Source organism: Uloborus diversus, chromosome 1 (genome assembly GCF_026930045.1).
Source record: "Uloborus diversus isolate 005 chromosome 1, Udiv.v.3.1, whole genome shotgun sequence".
In the NCBI taxonomy this organism is placed as follows: domain Eukaryota; kingdom Metazoa; phylum Arthropoda; class Arachnida; order Araneae; family Uloboridae; genus Uloborus; species Uloborus diversus.
This window is the reverse complement of record NC_072731.1, coordinates 171,767,007-171,794,996: the sequence shown is the minus strand read 5'-3', so window position 1 is coordinate 171,794,996 and position 27,990 is coordinate 171,767,007. Positions and strand designations below refer to the sequence as shown.

Genomic DNA, 27,990 nt, shown 5'->3' with positions numbered 1-27,990 from the left:
TTCCCATTTCAAATTGTCGATCTCTGCCTTTTATTTTCATGACACCCAAATTCCATAAAACGCCAATTAAATTCCGTTTCCTTTGCTCAACAACTAGAAGTATCGGTAGAAATATCAACATTAAGTTGCAACTAATTTTAAAACAAATTCAGGGCTCCCTACACATTTTAGCTTTAGAAAAGGGTAAAAGAGGACCATTTTCAATCAAAATGAGGACTAAAGAGGACCAGTTAAGATTAAAAAGAGGACCTTGGGAGGACCATTCATTTAAGCCCAAGGAAGCACCAAAAGGCAAATTAGCCTGCTGCTAAATCTGTGAAGATAATTCATTAATTAACCATAATATTGAGATTTTTAATGATACAATTCCTTTATCACCTTCTGCACAACTGATCTTTTTCTCCATTTAATAATATTATTTACACAAACATTTGGATGGGAGGAGGGGAGGCACTTAGCTCAGCACTTAAGGCAGCCTCCTTAGAACTAAATAGGCGTAATGATACATTTTGAATTGAGCCAGGGATGCTAGTAGTCTCATTGAAGGATAGACGAAGCTGTTCTTTATTTTAAAATTATTTTGGTGTTTTTCTGTCTGTGTTATATCCCTTCTCAACTGATATGAATCTATCACGCACCAATTAGATCTGCTGTATTGAAAGTTTTCCTAAAAATGTCTGAAATGCTCAATCACAAAGAGAAGCAGATCACATGAGGCTTAGTTTTGCAATTTTCATATTCAAAGTATCTTTTCAAGAATCATAAAGCTTACATCAAAAAAAAAAAAAAAACTCCATAATGGCAGGGCCATGAGTGCTTTGAACTTTTATGGGGGAAAAACAACCCTCCCCCCTAGCAGGCATCATGACAATGAAATGATGTACACAAATTTAACTTCATAAAATTATATAATTAAACTTTGTTTCAAATACAAAAGCTACTTTAAAATGTTATGTGCTCAATTGTTTAAATTTAATTCTCCCCCCCTCCAAAAAAAACGAAAATAAGCTAATAATCAAAATTAAGTTTGCGAAACTAAATAAATTTGAATTAAACAACAAAAGTTATTAATTTTTTAGTTATTTAAATAAAAATTAAACTGAGTTAATCTAACATAGCATGTCAAAATAACTTCTAATTGCCATAAAATTAAAAAATATTTATAAGATGCAAAACGAATGAAAGCTCAGAGAAGCAAGTTCAATGTTGGCATGTTTCCCACAGAATAATTTTATTTACTTTCTTCTAAATTAAACATAAAACATGCTAATCTAAGGTGGCATATAGGAAAAAAAAAACATTCAATTGGGCAAAATATTTTAATGTTTACAAGATGCAAAAGGATTGAAATTTCAAACGTGTGAAGCAATTTTCCGTGAAGTCCGAATAAGTTCAATGTTATAGTTTCCATAATATTTCCTTCGTTAATTATTGAAATTAAATGAAAAATAAGCTAAACTAAGGTAGCATATGTCAAAATACCTTCCAATTGTGGAAAACATCAAAATATTTACAAGATGCAAAAGGAATGAAATTTCTAACGCAAGAAGCATTTTTCCGCGAAGTCCGAGTAAGTCTAATGTTGCCATGGTTTCCAAAATAATTCCATCGTTAATTATTGAAATTAAATGAAAAATAAGCTAATCTAAAGTAGCATATGTCAAAAACACTTCCAATTGTCAAAAACATCAAAATGTTCACAAGATGCAAAAGGGTTGAAATTTCAAATGCGAGATGCAATTTTCCGCGAAGTCCGAATAAGCTCCATGTTGGTATGGTTTCCAAAATATTTCCTTCGTTAATTACTGAAATTAAACGAAAAATAAGCGAAACTAAGTTAGCATATGTTAAAACAACTTCCAATTGTGGAAAACATTAACATATTTACAAGATGCAAAAGGATTGAAATTTCAAACGCGAGAAGCATTTTTTCGCGAAGTTCGAGTAAGTCTAATGCTGCCATGGTTTCCAAAATAATTCCTTCGTTAATTATTGAAATTAAACAAAAAATAAGCTAAGCTAAGGCAGCACATGTCAAAATCACTTTGGATTGTAAAAAGCATCAAAATATTAACAAGATGCAAAAGGATTGAAACCTCAAACACGAAAGCAATTTTTCGCGATAAATCATATCGAATATATATGTTCAGAAAATTGCACTAATGAAATATTTTTAAAAGAATTACAAGCACAATCCAATTATTTTTGAAAGAATTCAAGCAATAAAGAAACTTTTCATACTTTTTCAAGCACTTGAAAAAACCCTCTTTTTTCCCCCCCAAGAGCTTTTCCAGGTTTTTCATGGGCGTACGAACCTTGTTTAACACGCGCTGCGGCGGCGTGTTGGGGTGTACAGTAACTTTTAATGAAATGAAAAATTTTGAAAATCTGATATTTAAGTAAAAACGATATAGAAGCGGACTAATCGGACCAAAATGTCAAAAAGCGGTCTAAAGGGGACTTTACCATAAAAAACGGACTTTGGCGGGAAAAGCGGACCATTTGGGAGCCCTGCAAATTTATGTTTTTTTGAAAAACAAATATATGCAAACTAGCTACTTCTGGAGTATTGACAACAGCTTTACAGCTTTGAAATTTTTGGAAAATTACAATGTACACCCAAATCTGTTCATACATTTGACTTCGAAAATTTGTTTTGTAACATTCCTATTGATGATTTATACAAAACTCTATTAAAACTTTTTGATACTTTTCATATTGCTGAGGAGCTTGGATTGATAAGAATTTTTTCGACAGTATCTGCCCTTTCTGTTTTTTCAACAATTTCGTTACTTTCAATGATTTCATTTTTAAACAGGTTCATGGAATTGGAATGGGCACAAATTACTCTAGCACGGCTGCTAATCTATATCTATTTTTCTATGAATACACGGTTCAATATAACAAAAAATACAATATTTTTACGTATATCGACGACATTCTGATCCTCAATAGTAACTTAGAAGATAAGTTCAATCTAATTTACCCACAAAGCTTACAATTAAACAAAGCCAATGATGACATACATTCTGCTAATTTTTTGGACATTTCTTTCAAAATTGATAAATTTGGGTTTATCACCGATTTTAACGATAAAAGAGATTACTTCAATTTTTTCACTAATAGTATGCCACATTGGTATAGCCATCTACATAAAAAAGTTTTTATAAATATAATAATTGGACAATTAAGCAGATTTTTTAGGATTTCTAATAACAACGTTCATTTCAGCAAACAATGTTTTAAATTTGCTGCAAATTTATACTACTACAATTTTTATCCTGCCAATTTTTCCTTCTTTTACTTTAATTTATTCAAGAAATCTTTTATAAAAAATCGAAAACTATAGTCTCTGCCCAAATAACTGCGAATGGCAACAGGTCCAATGTAGGCATGAATGACGGGATACGCTTAAAACCTTATGCAAGGGAGGCGTTTCTTGGATGCTGAGCCTTCGGTCAACTGTCGGAACTGGAATGAAACTGGATTTTGATTAAATGGATGACTGATTTCTTGGAGTTCTCATTCTTCTATCAGAATGGGTAAGTTGACTGCTTTCTTTTTTTTTGCAGGTCAGAGCTGGGGGGTTGAACTTGTACATGTCAGCATTTAAAAAAACTCGTCAATTTTTATAAAAAGTTAATACTTAATAAATTTATCACGTTCAATCTGGCAAGTTAAAACTTAATAATATGAAAAGAATACAAATGCACTATGACATGTACGTTACCGACCTCTATAGAAACCTACAAATTAATATATTATGCCAACTGCTCCAGCTCTTTGATAACGTAGCAGTTACTGCCCATTCTAAAATTCATTTTGTTTAACTTCGCATAGTTTTTCAATTTATACTGTTATTATTCTTATATGTTTCTTGTTGTTTTTGTTTCATACACTTGCTTGTGTGCCACTTACGAGTGAGACTTTAAATGAGATATATATATAATATACATTTAACACTTTAGCTGCATATCCTGTATATATATACACACATACATACACATATGGCTGTGTGTGTATACACATGCACATCACGAAGGGGGCAAGAGGGGTCCGGAAATACACCCATCCTGAGGGAAATGCCCAAAATGGATTCAAGAGTTCATTGAAAATTTTAGAGTGATCTCTCGATTAATCGCGGAATAGGGTGAAACGGAAACAGTGGACAAGCAATTTTTGCAAATACTCCCCAACAAATGTACAAAATTGTATTAGATCATATAGCAACTAAAAAAATCAATAGACATTTACATCATAGCATAGCTAAGAACAATAACAGTAGATGTAAAAAATGTCGGTAAAAGCTAAAAATAATCGATTGTTGCTACAAAGGAATTGCACACATATGGAAGCATATATTACTAGCAAATTAACTGAAGCATGTGAAGTTAGGTTACGCAAAAGGTATAGGGAAATGGAGAAAAAAATTTTCAAAGAAAACTGGCCCGGTCACGGCCACTTGTTTACACGAGTGATGAATGTAGATGCAAAAATTTGGACACCTCCAATTTGAATTCTGTTGGTGTTGGAACTTAGAAGGTTTGATGCCATTGGAAGGGAGGAGGAAGTAAAAAATAGGAGGGTCTAAAAATAGATTTTACCCTCATAACGTTGAAATGGGTGCATTTTCCTAAATTCAGTAAATCATTCCATCAAAAAAAAAAAAAATGTTCGTTAAAAATGAAAGACCGCGAATAATCAAGAGCTCACTGACTTGAATTCTGAAAATTTCCTATCTTATATTAAATCCAAATTATCAGATGCCAACGCAAATAAAGCATAATCACAGTGGGAATGGTTACATATGAGTCAAGGACGAATTTTTCACAAAATGCATTTGCAATTTACACATATCTTGTAATGTAATTTTTTGTTACACCATGAGGGAGTGCTCTTTAACCAGTAAAGCAAATTGATAATTAAAACATTCCATTTGGTATCAATTTTGAACCTTTTCACCGCTGGGAGCCACATTTAAATTAGGTAGTGACAAAGGAGTCCACTGCCTATAAGCCTTATAAATGCGACTTCTAAGTAATTATAATTTTTTATGTAGCTTTATCACTGTATTGCATTTTTAAAAATAGTGATAAAAGGCAAAAATCATTAAGTTTATTTATTATTTTACATACGAAGTTATTCCAAGGAAAAATATTTTTGTATTTCCACAAGAGTAGTTAACAACGTGTAGCATTATTATTATTTTTTTTAAATACAAATTTAAAATTTCAACTTGAATAAAACAAATATTTTCAACTATTTATTTTTAAGTATTTTTATTGTACAACTAATGAAGAAATCCGCAAGAAAATGAACAGTATTCAACTACAAAAGAGCAACAAATCGCAATAATGCATGAAAAAATTTTAAATCCGATGAAAAATTTAGTAGGTTATTTGTATTGGCGATTTTTTTTTTTGTAAATTTATTTAAGTTTTTGTCTTCAGCTTGAAATTTTTCTTAAAAATATGTTAAAAATGAAAATATTATCTCTCAGGCTAGTAGAATTATTAAATAAGTATAATATTTACGCTTTTGGACAACGTTCCCATGGTGAGTCAGCGAGGAAATAATGTAATCTTTGAATGAAGTCTTGTTCTTTTAAAGATGATGGATCTTTAGCTTGGCATGATTTACATAAACCTATCAAATGTTAAAAGAAAAATATATGACTTATAATTATTTATGGTTTTAGTAGAAAGTTATTAAACTCAACAAAAAACAAACCTTTGTGCTCATGAGCAATATAGGAAGGGCAATGAGTGCGGTTACTTTTGAAAACATAACAACAAGAATCTGACTGAAGATACTCAAAATAATTATCAAGCCATGACATCGGTTGCAAAGCAATGTAAGTTCTAAAATAATAACAATAATGATTTTAAGTAATAAAAATGAAGAAGCATTGTAATAAAAAAACACAGCAAACACATTATCAAGGGTTTTTAATTTGTGACTCATGGTATACAAATGTAAAGCAAGTGTGACACAAACTTTTAAAATTTTAATTTGTAAGGTTTAAGAAAAAATAATTGCCAAAATAAAAGTGACAAAATGAGACTAAAAAGTACTTATTGAAATTTATTTCTAAACTACAGAATAATTCCTGGGTTTGGTTCAAGCAATTGGTGGTGGGCATATCTGAATTTTCTAAAATTAAATAATTGTCAGTAAAAGGTAATTTAATTGCATACTAATAAATAAATGATGAAAAAAGTACAATTTACTCGATAAAAATGTGCCCAAAAAAGTTAATTTGAAAATAAATAGATTGTTGCCATTCAGAAAAATACAAGGAAGCCCCACTCTTTTGCCAAGCATTAAAGATTTTATTTATTAAGATTTTAATTTGAATCAGGACAGCTTACTTCGAGTCGGTACTTCCATACATTTTACATAAACAAATACACTTGAGCTAGTGTAAAAAGATAATTATAAATTTTAGCCCTATTTTTTACATAATGTTTCAATGATTTGATCAGCTGCACTGTAACACTATCGAAAAAATTATAATGTATAATTCAATTTTTGATAAAAGCTCCAACAAATTTTTCCCACTAATGATTTTTTTTTTCTAAATTTTTTAATAACTTCAAAAATTAACGTGACAATATGAAAAAAAAATTTCAATTCCTCCTGTATATGATGATCTCACCCGACACCGATGTGATCCCCCAATATCAGCAGTAAATATGTTATAAGACGCAACTGCGCAAGTAGCACTTCAAAGTATGAGGATGAAATGTTTATAACAATTATCAATACGTTCAGTTATTTGTGTAATTATGAGTTTTGTCTTGGTGTCCAGATTTTAACAAAAATACTTAGTATGCAATATGTTTCACTTCTGCTAAATACCACGGAAACATTTTCCTTTTACTCAAATAAAAATACGAATGAAAAATTTCAAGGACAGATCACAAAGACATGGAAGCATAGGCTCTGGATAGTGGAAAAATGAAAAACTTCTGCAGCTATGTTGTTATTGAAAATAAAATAATCAATTACCTATTTTTTACCATGGCCATTCGACCAAGCTGCATTGTCAAAGAATCAGGTTTGCAGGACTTCCGAGAAGAGCAAATTAGATTTTGAGCATTTAAATCCGAATAATTATAACCATCTTTTATCACAAAATATACAGGTGGCCCAACAGATAAATACTTTTCCAAGTAATCAAAGTATTTTAGCATATAAGAATCCTAATTAAGGGAAAAAAAATACAGAAATAAATTACATTGCCATACCATTTTTTTAATACTTTTAATGGATTTTCAATATAATGTCATATTTTGAAATAAAAATAGGATAAATATTCACAAGTAATTTAAAAAAAATAATAAATAAATTAACAATCAAGGCAAAGATTAAATTAAATGAAATGATGTTCCAACATTAAATAATTTGAAATTCCAGACAGATCATGTTTATAGTATACAGCAAAGTGAAACAGATACAAACTCCATGTTAAAAAAAAAAAAAAAAAAAAAAAAAAAAAAAAAAAACCCGAGAATGTAGTCCACGCTAAAACAGCATAAAGCAAACGTTATTTTACATTCCTGCTCTAACATATTGCTTTATACCAAATGCATTCCCCCCCCCCCCCATCTTTTTTTATTTTTTTGTTAATAATAGAACTCCAGCATTCAAAACAATAGTAATATTTTAACCCTTTCACTTTGGAAAGCTCTTAGGTGCAAAATGCACTGTAAGAATATATTTATTAACATATATTTATGCCTTTATTTAATAGTTGGTGTACAGATTTCAGCACTATTATTGTATGGAACAAAACCTATATCAACGAGGCGATCCTAATCAAGAATCAAGTTATCTTCAAATATTCTTATAATACAGTTGGCATGGTTGCTAAACAGTTGATATAATATTATTCTAGCACTTTGTTTTTTCAATAATTTATTTTTAAAAAAATTTAAGAATAGGGATAAGAATGATAAAAAACCTTTATTAATGTATAGTTGAACTTAGTTTATATATGAAATGTCAAAAATCCACCAATTTGTTTGTGTTAGCCGTTATTTGTAACATATCTATTCAGGTACTGGAGATAAATGTTAAACATAAAAATAATAGTACAATGTACAAGAATTAGAGGAGAAAAGAATAACTTTTGGAATTGAATGAAATTTCCAGCTATAATAATGCACTATGCTTTTAAAAGCCAATTTAATTAATTTTCAGGAACTAAAAAATTACATTTTAAAAACCTACTTCTGGCACTGAAAGCTTTTGATCAAATCCAACATCAATTTTTGGTAAAACAGCTGCAGATAAACAAAGCCAGAAGAGGAACGCTACTATCTAAGGGGGCGAAAAGCAACATTTTACTATGCTATACTAGCAAAAGCATTGGTATACAAATACAAAACAAATATACAAGCTACTAACAAAGATAATTTTGTGCATAAAATCACAAATGCAACAATATACCGTATTACCTCGCTTTATCCGGCATGCCGCAAAATTCGGGGGTCACCAGATTTTCAATAACACTTGCCTGGTCCTTTCCGGCATGTCGGAAAAATTGAGGTTAGGAAAAAATATATATAAAAAGAATATGTTCAGCTTAAAAATGAATATGAGTTCGAAACATATCTTATTCATATTAAAAAAGTTTAATTTTGTAAAAAATATTTACTAACAATGTCATTTGTTATTTTAACAAGAAAAATATTGTTTAATATTGAATAATTTTATACATAAAAAAATAAAACTAAGTAAGCAAACATTTAAGCAGTAAGTTACTACCCCTAAACCAGTGACTTTACCATAGCAATTCAATAAATAAAAATTAAACTTTCCTCTCTAAAAGGAATTTAAAATCATTTATTTAAAAAAAATTATGAACAAATTGCAGTATCAATGATTGCTTCTGAATTGGTTACTTCATTGGCATATAATTGAATGCGTTAATAATGACCTACCATAAATAACAAGCATATATTTATGCAATACACATTTTTTTGAAAGATTGCTTTCTGGATTTATTTATCATTATTTTTTTCCTTACAATGGTTTTTTTTCTTTTTGGTTAGAATTGAATGGGGAAATTTAACTTTCTTTTGTTGCAAAATAACTCTCGAATTATCCCGTATTATGCCGGAAAATTTGAATTTTCCGGTATGCTGGTCAACCTGGCTTTTTCCGGCATGCCAGCTAATACGGTATATACATACAAGTACAACATGTATTGAGAAAAATAAGATGTTGTTCAAAGCTAAACAAGGCAATTTTCTAGTAACCAACACAGATTTCATTGCTTTTACAGACATTAGTATTATCATAATTTATTCACACAAAATACCCGCATTTGTGTAACTGATATAGCAGAATGTTTTTAAAAAGTTGAATGTAGAGAAAAGACAAAAGATACACTACAGGCAGAAACATGGTATCAGAGTCTTAGTTCACTCGACTTAAAACAAGTATCAGAGCCACAACCTAGAGGTCCTCACCCAACCATCTCTGATTTGGATGAAATTTTATAGAATTGCAAAAGGTGTGCCTTAGCAAAACCTATGCAAATTTTCAGCTTCCCAGATCCAAATCCTGAGGATCTAGGATCTCCCAAAAAAGTATTCTAAAATGGCGGACCAGTTTTGAAACAAATTTCCATGCTTAACTTAAAGTTGTAGAAAATTTTATCACACTGGTAGCTTGAAATTTTTGGAATTTAAAGTATTTTGACAAAGCGTAGTGGGGAAATTTTTTCCCTGAGTTTTAGGATGCCATAAATAAGCTTGTACTTCGTAATTCTACTGTAAAAATACTTGTTTTTAATGGGTTACAATTACAGAGGATAAATATTGATTTTGTAAAAAATATTGTCATTCAAATTGGCCATCAAAATCCTTCATACAGGGATGTGCGGACCAAAACTTGCTTTTGGAGCAATCTTGGGAGAAGGAAAATGTTGAGTTTGGAGCAGTAAAACGATGAATTTGGAGCAGCCTAGAGCAGAAAAATCGCAAATTTGGAGCAGCTTGCAGCAGCAAAAGTTTAAATTTTACATCAATTTGGAGCAACTATGTACATTTTAGGGCTGGAAAAACGTTTGAAATTTGACATGCCCCGCCGAGCATGTTTATCTAAAAAATACATACACAAATGAAATTTTTACCTGCTCAGTTTTTTTATTTATTGTAACAAAAATATTTGAAGTTGTCATTAATCAGACAAAAAATAATTTAAAAGTTTTATATCTAAATCAAGAATTATTTCAATATAAAACTTATAAAAAAGTTTAAATAAATAGTACATAATATGTCATCATTAAAATTACAAATACAGTAAACTCCCGATTATCAGCGGTCGGTTTATCCGCGGCTCGGATTATCCGCGGGTTTTTTCACTTTTTTTTAACGGTCATTAAACGTTATGATTGTGTTATTGGTCGTTTTTAGCTTTTACATATGTATATTTTTTACATTCAGTGTTAGTAAATGGAATGTAGCAAATGTTTTTAGCAAAAATTTTAATGTATGTGTGAGTGTTATTCATGTTTTTTAGTTATTGCTACAGTAATATCGTTTTTTAAGTATTATTCGGATTATCCGCGGTTTTCGCTTATCCGTGGTTACCATGCCACCCTATTCCGTGGATAATCGGGAGTTTACAGTACTTAGTTTTATAATTGCAAGCCCAGATGAGCGAGGCATGTAAGGGTAAAAGATTCATTACTGATAGGAATTTTTACATGTGCCGGACACATTGGACAATATAATTTTTGAGCCCTGATATATTTCACACACAGAAACATCTGTGACTTATACATCATTGGTTTAGTGCACATTTAAGTTATAGGGCTTGGATACCTATTTATTTTTAAAATTTGTTTGCTTTTATATTCATATATATATTTAAACGACATAAGATTTAGGGAAGCTATTAATTAATCTTTTTCTTTCATTTTTTTTGGTCTGTGTAAGTTATTTACTTATATTTGACCTTATTACTGTTATTATTATTATTATTTTGGCATATATGTTTATATACTGAACTACTTCATTAACAAATCTGAGGATCAAGCAAAGGCAACATTAATACTTTTTATTTTTTATTATTTGATATATAATTGCAAAATTAATAATGAAATTATGATGAAGAAAAAATGATTTTGAGAAATGATGTCATAAGAAAAGGAATTTTAAAGTACACATGAAAAAAAATATGAAAATGTGAGAAAATAAAAAATAAAAATTTTAAGATGGACTAAGAACACAACAACTGCTATTAGTCAGCAATAGCTTTTTATTTTTCTTTTAAAAGGGTAGTTTGCAAATTAAACATGAAAGAAACAGAAAGTATCTTCATGAAACAGACAGAAGAAGATATTTTGTTTTTCTCTAACTTAATTTGCAAATTAATTTTCATTCCCCTTCTATCAGATCCCCCCCCCCCACCCGCCGTTTCTTAATTTGACAATTTACTTCAATCAATTCATTACTGCACAGTTTTTATTATATTAATATGAGAAGCAATCTGTCAAAAAACAATTACAATAAATTGCAATAATGCAAGAATTTTGTATTGTAAGAAAGAGGCTCTTAAATTTAGATCACTTACATACTTTTTACCAATAAATCTATAACAAACACCAACCTTGAATATTTAATGCTCTAGTTTTTATTTCACAACTCGCAGAAAACTAAATGCCATTTAATATACTTTTTCAGCAAAAGCAAATGTGTATTAAAAGAGAACCTATGGATAAAAGAATATAATAACTGCAACTCTCAAAAAAAAAAAAAAAAATGTAATTATAGACAAATCTTTTTGTAGTAAGTTACATCAAGACAAATCTTACTACAGCAAATATCTGCTTCAACAAAACATATGTTCAGTTCCTTGTTAATTGCCATTACATTGCTTGAATTCGAGTACAATGAAATTCTCATTACAAAGAAAAAAAAATTGAGGTTTGTTGACATAATGCAATTTGCACGTTTTGCATGAATAAATGTAATCCTATTCACATAGAAAAACTACTTAGACATTGTGAAGAATGCTTAGAAAGAACATAAAAAAATATTTTAAAAAACTTGATTAACTGAAGCAATGGCTATTGGGACTTTAAACAAATCATTTTGTTAAATTGAAATAGCTACAAATTAAATTTGTATATGGAATTGACCAAGTATAAGATTCTAATTTTTCACACGATACATATTTTTTTAATATTTATAAGTAAAATTGAGTAAATTTAATAATAATAATAAAAATAACAACTGATACTTAAATTGTGCTTATCAATTTAATTAAATTAAATAATTAAGATATACACAATGTAATTTAAACTGAGGGAAATTATATTCAATCTTACCACAAGATATCTCACAAAATTTTGCATGAGGAATGGCGCATATAGGTTCTTGATTGTTTTGAACATTAGACCTTCCTTAAAAGATGTGCTGAATTTTTTTGATGCAGTAAAACAGCAACATGCATCCAGTCTATTATTCTGGAAGACAAAAAAGAAATATCAAGTACATACATTAAAATAAAATACCATTTTCTAGATAATTTTATGCATTCAATTGTTCAAAAATAAATAAATAAAAATCAAAATTTTGGACACATTTTAATTTTTAATTACACATTGACGATACTGAGTCAAAAGCCTACTGCTGGTTTTCACGCTTGATTCACATTTGCATTTAACCCTGAACAACATTTTTTGTTTCAAAGCTTTTGTAACAAACTACAGCAATATCACTCTGATTTTCAAACATGAATTTAATCCATTGAAAATCTAATGATGTTTTAAATAGCAGGACTTGTAACAAGTTTTATGCTCTAAAAAGGAAGAATGCACCAGATAGTGACTTTGTGTGCGGGATACTGGATTTTAGATGTCCGGTGTCTCCTTGCCTACCAGATTTGGATATCCGGCTCAACACGGAAGAAATCATCCACAAGAATGTGAAACCACATCAAGATGGCTTGCTGAACTGCAGCATAAGTTCTGAACTACTGACTTCTCAAGTGTTTCTTTTACAGCTTAAAGACATGGAAATCACTTGGTGCGAGAGGTCAGGACTGTAAGGAGGGTGGTCCAATACCTCCCAAAGCAAAAACCTTATCACACTTCTTGTTTCATAGGTGGGACATGTTTACATCAATGGAGCCAACATATACATCTGTAGATAATAGCAAGTCATCAAGACAAAATTTTAACTCAGTCAAAATAGCAAAGGAAATTAAAAGTAAGCTAATCTAATTGAAATATTGAATGGCTAAACCTTCATGGAAATAAATTAATTTTTACTTAAAACTTACATTTCGAAACTTCACTTTTTATTCCCTTCATATTAATAAATATTAATTAAACAAAATTTTATAATTGTAACATTTTGCTTCTTTCTGTAGTTTATGATTAAAAGTGTGAAGTTTGGCAAAATTAAATTTTGTAGTCGCAGATTAAGTTTAATTAGAATTTCAGACTTTATAAGTAGAATCTCCAGTTTGAACATGCTTATGGGACCACATTTTTTTATGTAGAGTGCATATCATCTTTTTCATTTATAACTGTTACAAATATTTTTAAATATTTTTTTTTTCAAGAAAAATAATGTGCACATGTACATAAAATACAAAGTGTCTAAAACCTTTTTCACAAATAGAAATTGATTTTTGAAGTATATTGTCAAGAAATGTATTTCTTACAATATGCTTCATTTAAAAAGTTTGAGATTAAAGATTCTTTAAAAACTGGAAAGTATTCATGTGAATAATTTTTGTCTCTTTAATCTAGATAACAAAATATCTTGGAAAGTGATTAAGTATATTTTAAAGTAAGCTAAGTTGCATAATGTTGTTAACTACAAAAGAAAGTTGCAAGGCCCAAGCAAATTTCAAATCCACGATTTGCAGGGGAAAACAAATAACAGTTTTCGGGAGTTCAACAAAACCAGAACCGTTTTGGAAGAGTTTTGGGGAAAAGAGAGAAAAATTTTCAAACATCAAAATTTATTTCGCTTTTGAAAACCCGGCTTTAATACCATATTTCTCCTCCTTTTGCTTCAACCTGGGGTGAAGCCAGAGTATGCATAAACTAAACAGGGCCTGTAAGTTTAAATCAGGTTGTCTGTGAATAGCCTTCAATGATTTCCATTAAATGTATTCCAACAAGTTAATATACTTAAAACAACCAGAATTAAAAAAATCATTTTAAATGAAAACTTACCAAGTTCTTTTAAAGGGGTAAAATTAATTACATAAAGCTGTTAATAATACTTTTTTTTCCTAAAAATATTCTAATGTCTTCTTATGCAAAATGATGAAACTATCAAAAAATTTGACAAGTGGTTATTTCCAGCTTTCAATTTATTTAACAATTCCAATTAAAATTATAAGAAACATTTTTTCAAAAAAAGAAAGAAAACAACAGAAACTTGCCTCTTGTCGGCGGGAATCTATGATAAATAGCCCTAGGAAGCATGTCATTTGTAGAAAGAAATTGACTAGCAAAGCAACTCCAGCATACAAAGCAAACAAACGTACAGCAGGCATCTCTGTTAAAGCACCTGCGAAAAAATAATTCAATTTTCTGAAACCCATAAAGTACAAAAGTTATGACAATTTCACTCAGGACTTCCAAAATTATACACAATTAATATTTGAAAACAAACAAACAAACAACTTGAAAGAAAAATATTTTAATTTACAGAATTATTTAGTTTAGCCGATTGATATAATTTCCTAACAATTTCGAAAACATATAACTGTAAATAAATATTTCTACAGATATCGTCAAGTGCTTAATACAAAGATGAATTGCATAAGATAAAATGCACACAGAATTCAAATGATAAAAAATTAAAAGCACATACAAAAAAGACATAGTAAATGGTGTTGTGCAAAATTTGGCTGTGAGAATTCTTTGACACATACAAAAAAATAGCAATTGCAAAACTTGAACTAACAACTAAGCTAAATCACACATTAAAATTATACCAAAGCAAACTTTTAAAACATGGTTTAAATGACAAGAAAAAGTTCATAACAATTATCCAGCCTTAAGTACAGCTTGGGTTAAAATATAATAGCCGGTTCTAAAATACTTACCTATAAAAAAACAGCTAGACATTGAAATACTAGATAACAGCATGCTAGGAGCTACTTTTCCAACAGTATAACTAATTTTATCCTCTAAGGTTTGACCTGCCTTCCAATCTTCCCTCTAAACAAAACATAAGGACAATTTTAGGCTACAAAAAACGCTAAGGAAATATTAGACTTCATACTCATGGGAGTTAATTATTGTTTCGAAATAATAAGTTACTAACTTAAAAAACTCATGCAAATTGAAGTCAATCATATTTAAAGTAAGATACAATCAACTTGTTTACATATTAATTCATAAAATCATACAAACTAAATGAATTTGATATGCACTTTTGATGAAAGCAACATTAAAAAAAAAATCTTTAAAAAGCAAAAATTTGTAAGCAGTTATAGTTAGTATTTTTCTTACATTGAACTAGAAATTAAATTAGTTCAAAATTTTCACACATTTTGAACTACTGTCACGAAGACATCCCTCCAAAACCAAAGGGCAAGAAAGGAGAGCTATAGAATCCTCCTCACGAACACAGAGCAACCCCGAACCCCGAGGGGTCGGGAGAGGAGAAGTGGCAGAAGGAGTGCGACTACCATTGGAGAAGCTGGGAGCGGACCTGCGCTGGCTGGCAGCAGGGGGTGAGTTTCTCTGGAATTCTTCTTTGTATCTAATGCAACATTCAAACAACATCCGCACATCACGTTTGCCACATCAAACGGACACACTTACGTTTTCCGAATGGGGGGAAGCATTCATACATTCGAACGTGCGTAAAGCATATGTCGATACTCTCACCCAATAGGGAGAGCGCGCTCATCTCGTGGAGACCAATGAAATGTGACTCCCAACTCTACGGACGTCAGAGCCATCAGATATCTGGCTTCTAGGCACGTTGACGGTTCCCGCACAATACGGCTTGCTGTCATGGCAATGCCGGCCGAAAACTGGTTTTAGGGAGAAAAGTATACGTTGGTGACGGATGTGCGGACGCAGTGTGAATGTTGCATAACTTGGTTCAAGTTATGTAATTATCGGAATGCAGTGTGAAACGAATTAAATAATTTAATGTGTAACTTGACTTCATTCGGTTCTCCGACTGTCGTTATGTTCCAACTTGTCTGAGTGTTGGTTCACTACTGAATGAGATTTTAAAAAGAAAATATTTAATCCTAGATGATTGTTTTCTTTGTGTTTTTTTTTGTTTTTTTTTGTATAAAAGATTTACATTCTTTAACTAAAGAAAGCATTTTCAGCAGAAAAATTAGTTCATAAAGCAATTTTCAAGGATGCTTTTTTGTAACCCCAAAATAGTCTTTACGGAAAGTATAATGAAGCTATGGATGCATTCATAGCATTACTTACTTGGTATGCTTGGACAAGAATGAAAATATTATCAACCCCAACAGCCAGAACAAGGAAAGGTATCACTTCAATAATGATCAAAGTTGCTGGAACACCAATGAACGAAAATAATCCCAATGATGATACAACAGAAATGAGTACAATAAGAACACCAAAAAATCCTAAAGTAAATTTTGATTCAACCTAACAAAAACAAAGATAAATTTATAAATTTCAAAAACCAAGTTAAAACACAACACAGAGACAATACTCGGCTATGTACATTCAGTTGTAGATATGAAGCTTTGTTTATCAACTCAAAATGGATCAAAACATTTTAGTGGTTTGTTATAAGAAGTTCTAAATCAAAACTGCTAACCTCTCCTTTCCAAGTATGGAAGACTTATGGGAGGAGGGAGGGGGGGCAGAAAAAATAAGCAAAAATGCAGATGTTATGCGACATTTTTTGCAACAATAGAACCAAACCAAATGTTTACCAAACAGAATTAAATAAAAGGGCATTAAAAATAAGAATAAAGGGGCAAATCATGTATGATTTAATGTTTTCCACTGTTGGAAGAATTTTGCATTGTACAGGAACTTAAGTAAGTGTGTAAAAATAAGTTTTAAAGGATTTTCAAGAGGTGGCATCACTAGTAGTTACATAACTAGCTGAACTTATTTTAAAAAAGAAAAAGTAGGAAATTGATATTATAACCTTGACAAGCATTGGGCTTTCTACAGTTTATTTTGATGTCAAATACAGTAGAGCCTCGGTATAAGGATCCCCTATGGGACCAACATCATATAGTGGTTGTAACGAGTTGAAAAAATAATTTAAGAAAATGAGTGAAGAAATGACGCAGCAGTACATACGGGAACACTTCTAGTATTTATTTGTTCCATTACTGTATTTTTGAAAAAAAATTTTGATTGATGCCTGTTTAAAGTTCATTTGGGAATTTTTCATTATCACTGATTCCATATCCGTTAGATTTTGAAGAAAATCTTCAGAATTAAATTTTTCTTCAAAATATTGACACAAGGCATTGATTGCACTGAACACTTCTTTTTCATTAACTTCTTCAAAAGCTTGGACGATCTCTTCTGTGTCCTCGGAATTGCAGAATTCTTCATTTCCGGTAATATGGGCAATAAAATCGTCCTCATTGAAATTTTCTTCGCAGTACTGTAAATTTTTGTCTACCACAACATACTTATCAAAAGATAATTGATGATCCGGAAATTTGACACTGAGGAACTGGGTCATTTCATTAGTGTCTGGAGGGTCATCTACAGGAGCATCGGGCGATAAGGGTTCCGGCAAAGGTCGGAATTCAGCTGATTGATTTCCCAACTCTTTCTGAAGTTCTTCTTTCGTCTTAAAGCTGGCATGCCAAAAAAATGTGGTATTGTGTTTTGCGGAACAGCATTCCGTGCTGATTTGGCTAGATGCATAGCACCTAGGATATTAATGTCGTAGGTCTTCATGTTTTCTATAGTGGCAATCATACTTCCGACTAACATTTTTCGATAGTTGGATTTGAAGCAATGTATAACTCCCTGGTCTAAGGGATGAAGTATTGCAGTGACATTAGGGGGGAGAAATTCCAAAAATTCCAACTTTATGGCATTTAAATTGCTGATTGACGGATGAGCTGTGCAGTTGTCAACAATGAGCAAAATCTTTTACTTGCAGTCATCTTCCGGTCAAGTTTTCAAATCCATTCTTCAAATAAGGCACTAGTCATTCATGCCATTTTGTTTTATTTGTACGCAATCGGTAAAGTTTTCATACCCTTAAAGCTCCTTGGGTTTGCCAACTTTCTGATTAATAAAAGAGGCAACGTCTCGGTTCCCATCATATTTGCTGCAAGAACTGTCAACCGCTGCTTTGAACGTGTTCCTCCGTGGCGCATTTTCTTTACCTTTAAGCACCGGACTTTTATCAGGCAACAGCTTGTAGTAGAGAGTCGTTTCATCTGCATAAAATAAATCATCTGGCTCATAATTTTCTAGTAGTTTTCAATTGTTTGTTCCTCCATCCGTTGACTGTTGCAGCATCGACTTCCGCACTCTCACCGCATAGCTTTTTAAAAGCGAGTTCCTGCCTTTCCTTGAACTTCTCAGACCATCCATTTGAAGCATTGAAATCTACTTCAAGATCCATTTTTTCAAAAAAAATCTTATCTTTTTCTTTTAAGACATTTCCATCTATTGCATGACGGCATCATTTTGAGACATTCCACTAAGGCTTTCTCAAAAAGCAGGAATTTTCCCTCTCGTGCACGCATTCGGGATTTCGAGACACTTGCATCATTCGCTGCTAAAATTTTATCTATGTTTTTTGAGGGTCATGAATAACGTGCTTTTTTGAATACCAAACTGTCTCACAATTTCAGCTTTAGGACATTTGTTCTCATCTACCGCTACCAAAATCTTGCACTTAACATCTATAGAAATTTGATTTCGCTTAGCCATTTTAACGAGTGAACAGTGCAAGATGAATTTCTCAAACTTGGAAAAGAGAGAAGAGTGACGTACGTCCCTTCCGCAACCCAGCCATACTTCTTGTTCCCAGGCATGAGGTCTCTGGCCAATTGCCAACGAGAAGAATGTCCGTTCTTACAACTTGCTTCTCCGAAATGCCTTCGACTGCTCCTCCTCTCTTCCTTCTGGCCTTTAGTTTTCCCCTTTTCGTCATGCCTCTCCCCCTTTTTAAGCAAACACAAAGAGACAAGTACAGGTTCTTGAAGTTGCACCACAGGACAATGTACAATAGCCCACTTGCTCATTAGTTCTGCGGACTAAAATTGGGGATTGCTCTAACAAAAAATAATACACTTTGGGTCGGTATAATGACTCAAAATTAACATTATTCCTATGGTAAAATATTTGGGACTTCTTGATGATTGTTCTAACGAAGGGGTCGTTGTATCATGGGGTCGTTTTATACCAAGGTTCTACTGTACATTAAAAAATATGGAGTAGTGTTAAGTCAACCCTTTTTCGGTTCAAAGTTATCCTAACTGACAAATTCTTGAGTGATTATGAAAATGAAAGCGAGAAATCAGATATACACTGAAATAATGGAATTTTTACATCCAAAAATTAAAATCTAAGCTTTGCTAAAATTTCATTTCAATGAATAAGTCCTTTTTAAAGGATAAAATAGAGATTTATAAAACGTTACCAACACACTAATATAAAATCAACAACAATAGTGAAAATTACCAATAATGTTTTGCATCCATGAAATTCTCCAAGAGATACTGTGATGTAGAGAAACATAAGTAAGTAACTAATCGCTACAGTCAAAATATCGGAATTACTTCCCCGTTCTATTTCATCTTCTATTGATCTCTGAAAAAATATTTTGTATGAGCTCTCTCTGAATCAATAAAAAATAAATAAATAAAATCTATAATAGACATGAACAAATTTGCTTCCTTTAAAAAATAGTAATTTCTAAAACATTAATTATTGCTTTTGGTGACTTTTACTGGGTATTAAAAGTTTTCTACAATTTCTTATTTAGAAAAAGTTAAATATAAAATGTTTTTAAAAAGAAAATTCTCACAAATAAACATTTTTAATGCAACAGTACTACATACATATTTATACACTGACATAAACATGCAGAATAGAGTACTAATTAACAGGTAAATTTTCAAGTAATCAGTCAAAAAAGATTCCATTATGTTGTATCTTTCTCATTTTTCAATCCTTATGCTTAGCACTGTACCGAATCACTAAAAAGCCAATGGTGTCATCTCTCATAACTAATAAACTTTTGGCATGGATTTTAGCGAAACATGTTTAGTTATTAGTGAAATTGGCTCAATAAAAAAAGAAAAAAAAATCGGCATGTAGAACAAAATGTTTATGAAATGAAGGTAAGCAAATGCATGTGGTGCTGCAGATAGAGAATCAGGTTATGTGCCTCCTGAAACAGAATGAAACTTCTCGTAGTCAGGAAGAAAATTCTGAATGTACATGTTAATAAGTAAAATGGTAAACTTTTTTCTTTTTTTAAATCACTTTTGAGTCATTTTTTTTAAGCATTGCTTTTTATAATTTGTTTTCACCATTTTTATAGCAAAGCTTCAACACAGATGAAAAGAATTTCCTGCAAATACTGCTCAGAGAAAACACTTTATTAAATAAAAGCTCCATCAAAAGGTAAGTTAACCAAAAAATAATTTTATATTCATGTTTTTGACCATCATGAATGAATATTATTTTATGATCAATAATCTAAATCATATTGATATTTAAGCATTTTACATTTATTTTCCAGAAAAAAAAAATATTCTCAACTATATTCTGTGAACTTTAATTTCAGAAAAATATTTTTGGAATATTCTACTTTCAGAGTAGATTTTCATACTCTAAGCTCTGGTACAAATAGATAACAACCAGAGTAAAATAAATGAATGCAAAAAGAAAAAAAGGGGACACACATGCATATCAACAGCAAGGCTATGTTCAATATTGGGCATTTAATTTTTTTTTTTTAAACTAGTTTTCAAATACATACCTCAGCTTTAAAAGCCACTTCCAATAAGGGGTGTGAATAGTTTTCCAGAAAGTTTATAAACCTGTGAAATGAAATGCAGAAAAATTATTTTCTAAAACCTAAAAAAGTGAATGAACAGCAATAAAAAATGCTTGAAAAAACTTTTTAATGATGCTTAGTAAAAATATAAATAATGAAATACTATAAAAAATAAAACCAAGAAATATTCAAAAAGAAAAAAAATCTTTAAGAGAGAATTTATTTTCATTACTTACTCTGTTTCCCAAAGTTTAGATGGCAAGTTTTCTTCAGAGTTGTAATAGTTTGGAAGAGGAATTGTGATAACAAGGGCTTCTGCTGTTTCATAGGAGTTGTTTTTAAATCCTCCTATCACTACTTCTGTAGAATCAAGAGGTCCACCATAAAGTGCAAAGCATTTAGGATCTTGTGGAGATCTAAATGAAAAAGATATTTAAAACTCTGAGGGTGTCAAGCAGTCGTGTAATCTAGGGGGATGCAGGGAATGATGTCTACCCACTTTTTTATAGTAATCCAAGCATCAGACATCCTACTTTTTTCAAATTCAATGTCATTTTAATTGAAGCAAAAAGGGAATAGCTTCACTTTTCAAAAATATTTAGAAATTACAATAAAAAAAAGTTAAAAAAAATTCATTTTTGAAGATTTTGTCTTTAAATTTAATATTGCCTCAAAGAATCCTATTTAAATTTTAATACAGTTATTGATGCGTAATTTATTGTTACATATTGCAAAGGTCCCTGGTCCTGCTCCAATTACAAGTAATAATCAGAATCTATACAGACAATTCTAAGACATACTTACACAGAACATATTTTAAAATGAGAAAGGTAAGTAGTTTCATCTTGCAAGAGAGTAGCATTATTTTGATAAAAGGCAAATAAACTTTGGATAATGCATTCTGAGTTAATAGGTTTCAAAGGTGATAGGCAGATGTCTTTTAAGTGAATCTTTACTTTACCATCTGATCCAGTAATATTTTCAATTTTCATCTGAAGTTCAAGGGCCTAAAACAAAATTATTCATATGAGTACACAATAGTTTTAAAAAAATAAAAAAAAATAAAAATCAGTTCTACAAAGCGATATCGCAAAATAATTCCAATTTTAACAAGTAAAATTAATCTTCTTGCAGCAAATACGTAATGATTTGTGTAGGATGACAAATACTTATTACATAGTAGTTGAGATTTAAAAACTAATATATTGTTTGCAAGCAATTCATCCAAATGACATTTCAAAACTAAAAATATTGAAAAAATAATGTTCAGAACTTTTTTTCAAATACCAAAAAATTCATGTCAATAACAAAAAGATGAATGTTTTTAATTCATTTTTACTGAACCAAAATAACTCTTAAAATAATACATACTGCTAAAAGAAATTCTTTTTCGAATATTGGGCCCCATGAAACATTAACTAATTCATGATTTATTACTGCAGGATGAAAGAAGCTCTCCTGTTTAGCAGGTGTAATAATAACTTGTTCAATTCGATAAAATGGCCTGAAATTAAAAAGATAATTTACAATTAAAAAGTTTAATTTAAAATCAACACAATTCATAAGCATGATCTTTATCTGACAAACAGAATGAACAGTGGCAACATCAAGACTGAATAGTGGCGTACCAAGCACAGGTGTCACCCCCCTCCCCCTTAATGTTGAATGTGAATTTCATAGAACTTTGGGGGGGAAAAAAACCTTATTTTTATTTATATGGTATACCAAAAGTTTAAATCAAAAGACAAGTATAAATTATAAATGCATTTTAAGCACACTTTGCCTTAGACACCTATGTAAGCACACCTTCCCCGCAATATTGTACTCTATTTGCTGCTTAAATGTAATTTTTGATGCATTGAAAGGAATTTTCAAAATTAAAGAAGTTATGTGTCTCATAAAATTTTAAATCCATTTAGGGTGTCACCTGAAACAGAACTCCCTCCCCCCAAAAGTGACGCTACTGAGAATTAGATTGTACATGTAAAACATTGTCAACCTCCATCAATCCACTAAAAGATTTAGGCTCCTAGACGATTCCAATCTGCCTTGCTTTTTGAAAATTCTCTCCATTTTGCTCAGGAGACTATCTCAACTCAACCCCGTTGTGGTTTCTTCCCTAGTCTTCATCTATTTCTCAATATCTAATATCGGACTTTGGTCAAGGTTTCTATTCCACACAGATCATTCTTCAATATTAAAGACTTTTCTATATTGACAACATAAAATTTCCAGGCACTTGTTACAAAAAATATCATTTAAAAATTTACAAAATACTTATATTATACTTATATTTTGCATGAATAACATTTATCAATGATTTATACTAATCGTTTTAACTCTTTTAAATTTACAAATCGAATTATATTTATTATTTTTTCTTACAATTTAAGGAATACTACAAGAGAAAAGACTTCATTTATAATTCAACATGTTTTCAAAAACAAGTAACATTACATTAAGCAAAAATCTCCATTACTTAAATAAATGGTCAGAAAAATTTCTGTGTCCGACACCAATATTTTCCTAACTGAAACTAGGTTTATAAGTATACGAAAATTCCTGGTTAAATTATTTCACACATGCTATTCATGCCTGATTATGTATTTATATTTATATTTTACTTAACATAAATTTAAAGAACATATACACAATATTTTGATTGGGGAAAATATCTGAAGATAAGAAATGAGTCTCATATGTTTATCAATAGCGATTAAAGTAGTTATGTATAAAATTATGAATATTTAAGAAGCATTAGGGTTCTCAGTTCAAAAATAACACTCCTCCCTTCCCCAGTTTTCACTTAAAAACTCTCAGGTATTTTTGGTGAACTCACAACAACCCCTGTTTGGGCCTGGAAATGCTCAGTTTCGTTTTCAACAATTTGTAACCAACATCCAAATTTCTTATTATTTGTTAATAAGTTAGATTTTTCTTCATTAAAATTCTACAAATCAATCTTCATTTCTTTTCACCCTAGAGATTTAGTTTTTTGTTGTTCACGTAGAGATTGTAAAAAAAAAAAAAAAAAAAAAAAAACCTTGACAAAATGCGTCTAATTTCTCTTGTTCTCGTTATAGTATTTTCCTACTTAAAATACAAATTTCCTGGAATGGTATACAGATATTCATACAGTAGACTCAAAAAATGACTCAAGTTGTTCTCGAGCTGGATTTGGGCGACACTGGCAAGGGGTTAATCTAAATAGAAAATTTTCAGGAACAACAAGGATTGGAATTTAAGTTGACAAGCATTATTTTGTGTGAAACCCTAGATTTGACATGTTTATTAGCAAACATCCTATAGAAATTTAAGGACAGAATTGCTAAAAAACAAAATTCTTTAAAAAACAAAATGATAAATAGGAATATTAATTATTATTTTTCTTTTTGATAAATAATAATTATAAAGCAATTCTAAATAAAGAAAGAAATCATACAATACCCAAAGTGTAAGTTAAAATATTCCATATCTTGACGAGCTTGACTTTTGGCAGACACCCAAAGATCAACCGGATTAGTGGTAATATCAAGGTTAAAAATCAAGCCAGAAGACAATACAAAACAAATAGCAAGAGATGCAAGCATGACTGTGATCGGTCTTTTAGAAACTATTCTACTCCAATCAGCAAAGCCAGATTCAAAGCATTTTTCAAGCCATAAGCCAGCAAGTTGAAACTTTGTTGGTTTACTTGGCTCTTTCTTCGCTAAGGCTCTTCTGCTTCTTTCCGAAAGAACGACTGGGTCTGAAAAAGATGAGAAGAATAACCAAAAAAAAAAAAAAAGAAAGAAAAGAAAAGAAAAGAAAAAAAACAGGCAAAAAATAAAGAAAATGTGCACAAGAAGTTGAAAAGAGGAAAACAGAAGATGCTTTGGATTAAGTACAGGAGAGCATGTGAAAAAATAAATTAATATAATGCTTTTAAATACACATTAAAAAGCTTATTATGTACAGTGGTGAGTAAAGGAGAGTCAGAGGGAACACAATTAAACAATTCAGATTTATTCAAATGCGATATGTTGATAGGTTAATTTCTGCACAGATGGCAGATTTAGGGGTTATTGTCTTACATTTTTTAAATTCCAAGACAATCTATAAAATCAAGAACCATTACTTCCTTAATAGGGTTGTAAGAGAAGCAGCTGTTACTTGCAATGGATTGAATAGTTTAATGAGGGTTCTCTATTTTCATCAAGGATTGAGGAATTGAGGCTAATTAAAGGCTAAATAATGAGCTCAATGGGGTATTGCACAGCTAGTTAACCCTTGTGCATTAAAAAATGAACTTACTTAGTCTTGATCGCAGTGGCTTAATTTCTTCCAGAGAACCAAGATCTATACCTGAATTTAACATAGTACTATTTCTAGGGCTAATATACACTTCAGCAACTACAATAAAAATGAAAATAATTACTAGACAAACAAAAATAAAATAAGGATAAATTACTTTTTTTGTATCAAAAAAGTATGAAAATGGTCTAAACCAGTGATTCTCAACAGGTTGTCCAGCTGACTTTGCCGGTCCATGGAGATTTTTGCTTGTTTACATTAAAAACATTTCCTTACACACACACAAAAAAAGTAAAGTTTTACTTATATATATATTAACTCATTTATTGTTATGTAAAAAAAGGGATCTTTACCAATCCGTAAAACAAATTTACATGTTTTTAACGGTATGCAAAGGCAAAGTCAAAAAAAGAACAAAAGAAAGAAAAAGAAAAAAAAATCACAGTTCTGCAATTTTTTTTTCAAAAGCTATTACCCGTCTGCTGCTCAAAAAAGGTTGAGAAACACTAATCTAAACAATTCAAACAACCAAATAATGTTAAAAAAGTGAAAATGAAAAAGTATTTTTACCCCATAAAATAAAAAAAAAATGAATGAATAAATGATGAAACAAGGGAAAGAAAAAAAAAGCATTAGCTCAAAAAAAAAATTATTTTTGAAAAATATTGTTCGCTGATTAATCGTAAAAAATTCGCTGACTATAAATAATCCGCAAAGTGGTGATTAATCAGCATGTCCCTAAATTGGAGCATTACGAATGAAATGTAAATGCTTATATAATGTTAATATTTGAAAGATCAATCAATTACCTGATGGATTGGAATTTCTATAACAACAAAAGATGAAGGTGATTAAAAGAAAAGATGAAAGGAATACAATAACACAAATGGCAATGGAACCATCATAGTTGAAAAGGGTGAAAGGTTCTGAAACAAGAGAAAGAACTGGAGCTTCAAGTAATTCTCTTGAACAAGCTTCTTTACAGTCATTGCAACTACAAGAATCCAGCCCTTCTTCTGGAGGTTCTGAGCACCTAAGAAAATTTTAAATTCATGAAAAACGAGTCGTTGAAAGTGTTTGATGCATAGAACAACACAATGAAGCATCAAAAATTGTCCTATACATTTATATCATATCATTGCCTCAGTTCAACAGTTAAGGTATCGAATCCCAGAAATAACACTAAGCTATCTTACTGTTGCTCTGAGGCGATGATATCCTATAACAAGGGTCCCCAACCTATGGCCCGCGGGCCAATTCCGGCCAACAAGCAGATTTTAATCACCCTATGGAGAGCTCACAAACTGGGGAAAAAAGTTTGTTTTCTCTTATTTGATAATATATTTTCTTTCAAACAATTTGAAAGAAAACTAAGCCCAGAAAATTTCAAAAACCACTACTGAGCTTAGCATGAGCATAGCCAGAGGCAAGGGGCAACTGTCAGTCCTGAGGAGAGTCTCTAAATTTCACTTTCCTTGCTAAAGTCAACAAAAATAGTTTAAAATTACATTCCTGGAACTTCAATTTCAAAAAATTTCTGGACAAATTCCAAACGATTTCTGAGAATAGATACTAACCCTTTCACAAACCTCTCAACATACGAATATATGGCTTAAAATTGTGTTTTTCAAACTTCAATCTGAAAAAATTTCCGGGACAGCTCCTAAATTAGGGTGGCGACAAGAACGGTGAAAAAAAGTTCCCTGACTTTTCCCTGATTAAGTTCACCAAATTTCCCTGATTTACGTTACCAATGACAATGGTTTTCTTTCTTTGCTCTACTTGAAATCCATTGTATGTTTGTATAAAATGCAGTATTTTAAACGTTTTAAGTTGTGTAAAGTTGTTGAAATAAAGATATATTTTAAAAAGTTGCTGCTTTTTTAATAAAATGGTTTTTAAAAAAAACTATCAAGTTATTTTTTTTAGGAAAAAAACCCTTACAAAACAGTATATTAAATTTTTCTACATGGAAAGATTATAGAAAATTTTTAAAAAAACTTTACTTGCAGAAACCACTTACCATCAGAATTTTAAGAATTTATTGAAATCACTCTTAAAAACATATGTGTATTTATGATAGCACTAAAAAGTAATTAAAAATTCTTTGAACTAAATTTTCAAACAGTGTAATAATTGTTGCAAAAATAACAAGTAATAGTGAAAGAATAGAAGTATGTAGTTATTCTTATATAACTAATTGACATATTTATGCAAAACAGATGAAACCATTTGACATCTATTCATAGGGAGCTTTTCTCTAATCAAGAACATAGGTTTTAATGAATGAATACAGCATTTTAACAATAAAAAATAGATATTTACTTAAGTACACAAGTTAACTCTATTTCAAATGATTTCAGTATGCAACGAAAAAAAATTTTAGATTCCTTTTGTAGCAAACAACTTTGAAATGCAAGAAAGAAAAACAGAAAAAAAGCAATTAGTTAATTTCAAAATATAAAAAAGAAGAATACAACTTGGTTATAAAATAAAAGAATCATTTAAGTCTGAATAAAAGAAAACCTTTATAATCTGCGGAGACAACAAATAGTATAATGACAAAAAAGTTTTTTTACTGAAAGTTCAATTTTAGCAATTAAATTAAAAACACGAAGAAGTAATAACTTTTAAGCTTTTATCAGTATTAATTAAAACCAAAGATTTCTTCTTGAAATCGTGATTATAGTACGCTAATTACTAACTTCTAATT

General features: G+C 30.6%; 1 protein-coding gene across 1 annotated transcript in view; it reads right to left on the bottom strand.

The window, feature by feature from the left end:
* Positions 1–27,990, bottom strand: part of LOC129233532 (NPC intracellular cholesterol transporter 1-like) — a 105,918-nt gene that overhangs the window by 54,744 nt on the left and 23,184 nt on the right. Inside the window, exons 5-20 of the mRNA XM_054867545.1 lie at positions 26,087–26,310; positions 25,278–25,376; positions 24,432–24,732; positions 22,356–22,488; positions 21,789–21,991; positions 21,221–21,400; positions 20,967–21,027; positions 19,661–19,789; positions 16,448–16,630; positions 15,091–15,205; positions 14,422–14,549; positions 12,347–12,484; positions 8,236–8,325; positions 7,012–7,205; positions 5,731–5,861; positions 5,535–5,646 (exon numbers count right to left, since the gene is read on the bottom strand). Coding sequence (XP_054723520.1) covers positions 5,535–5,646; positions 5,731–5,861; positions 7,012–7,205; positions 8,236–8,325; positions 12,347–12,484; positions 14,422–14,549; positions 15,091–15,205; positions 16,448–16,630; positions 19,661–19,789; positions 20,967–21,027; positions 21,221–21,400; positions 21,789–21,991; positions 22,356–22,488; positions 24,432–24,732; positions 25,278–25,376; positions 26,087–26,310 — 2,421 coding nt within the window. The remainder of the gene's footprint in view (positions 1–5,534; positions 5,647–5,730; positions 5,862–7,011; positions 7,206–8,235; positions 8,326–12,346; positions 12,485–14,421; positions 14,550–15,090; positions 15,206–16,447; positions 16,631–19,660; positions 19,790–20,966; positions 21,028–21,220; positions 21,401–21,788; positions 21,992–22,355; positions 22,489–24,431; positions 24,733–25,277; positions 25,377–26,086; positions 26,311–27,990) is intronic.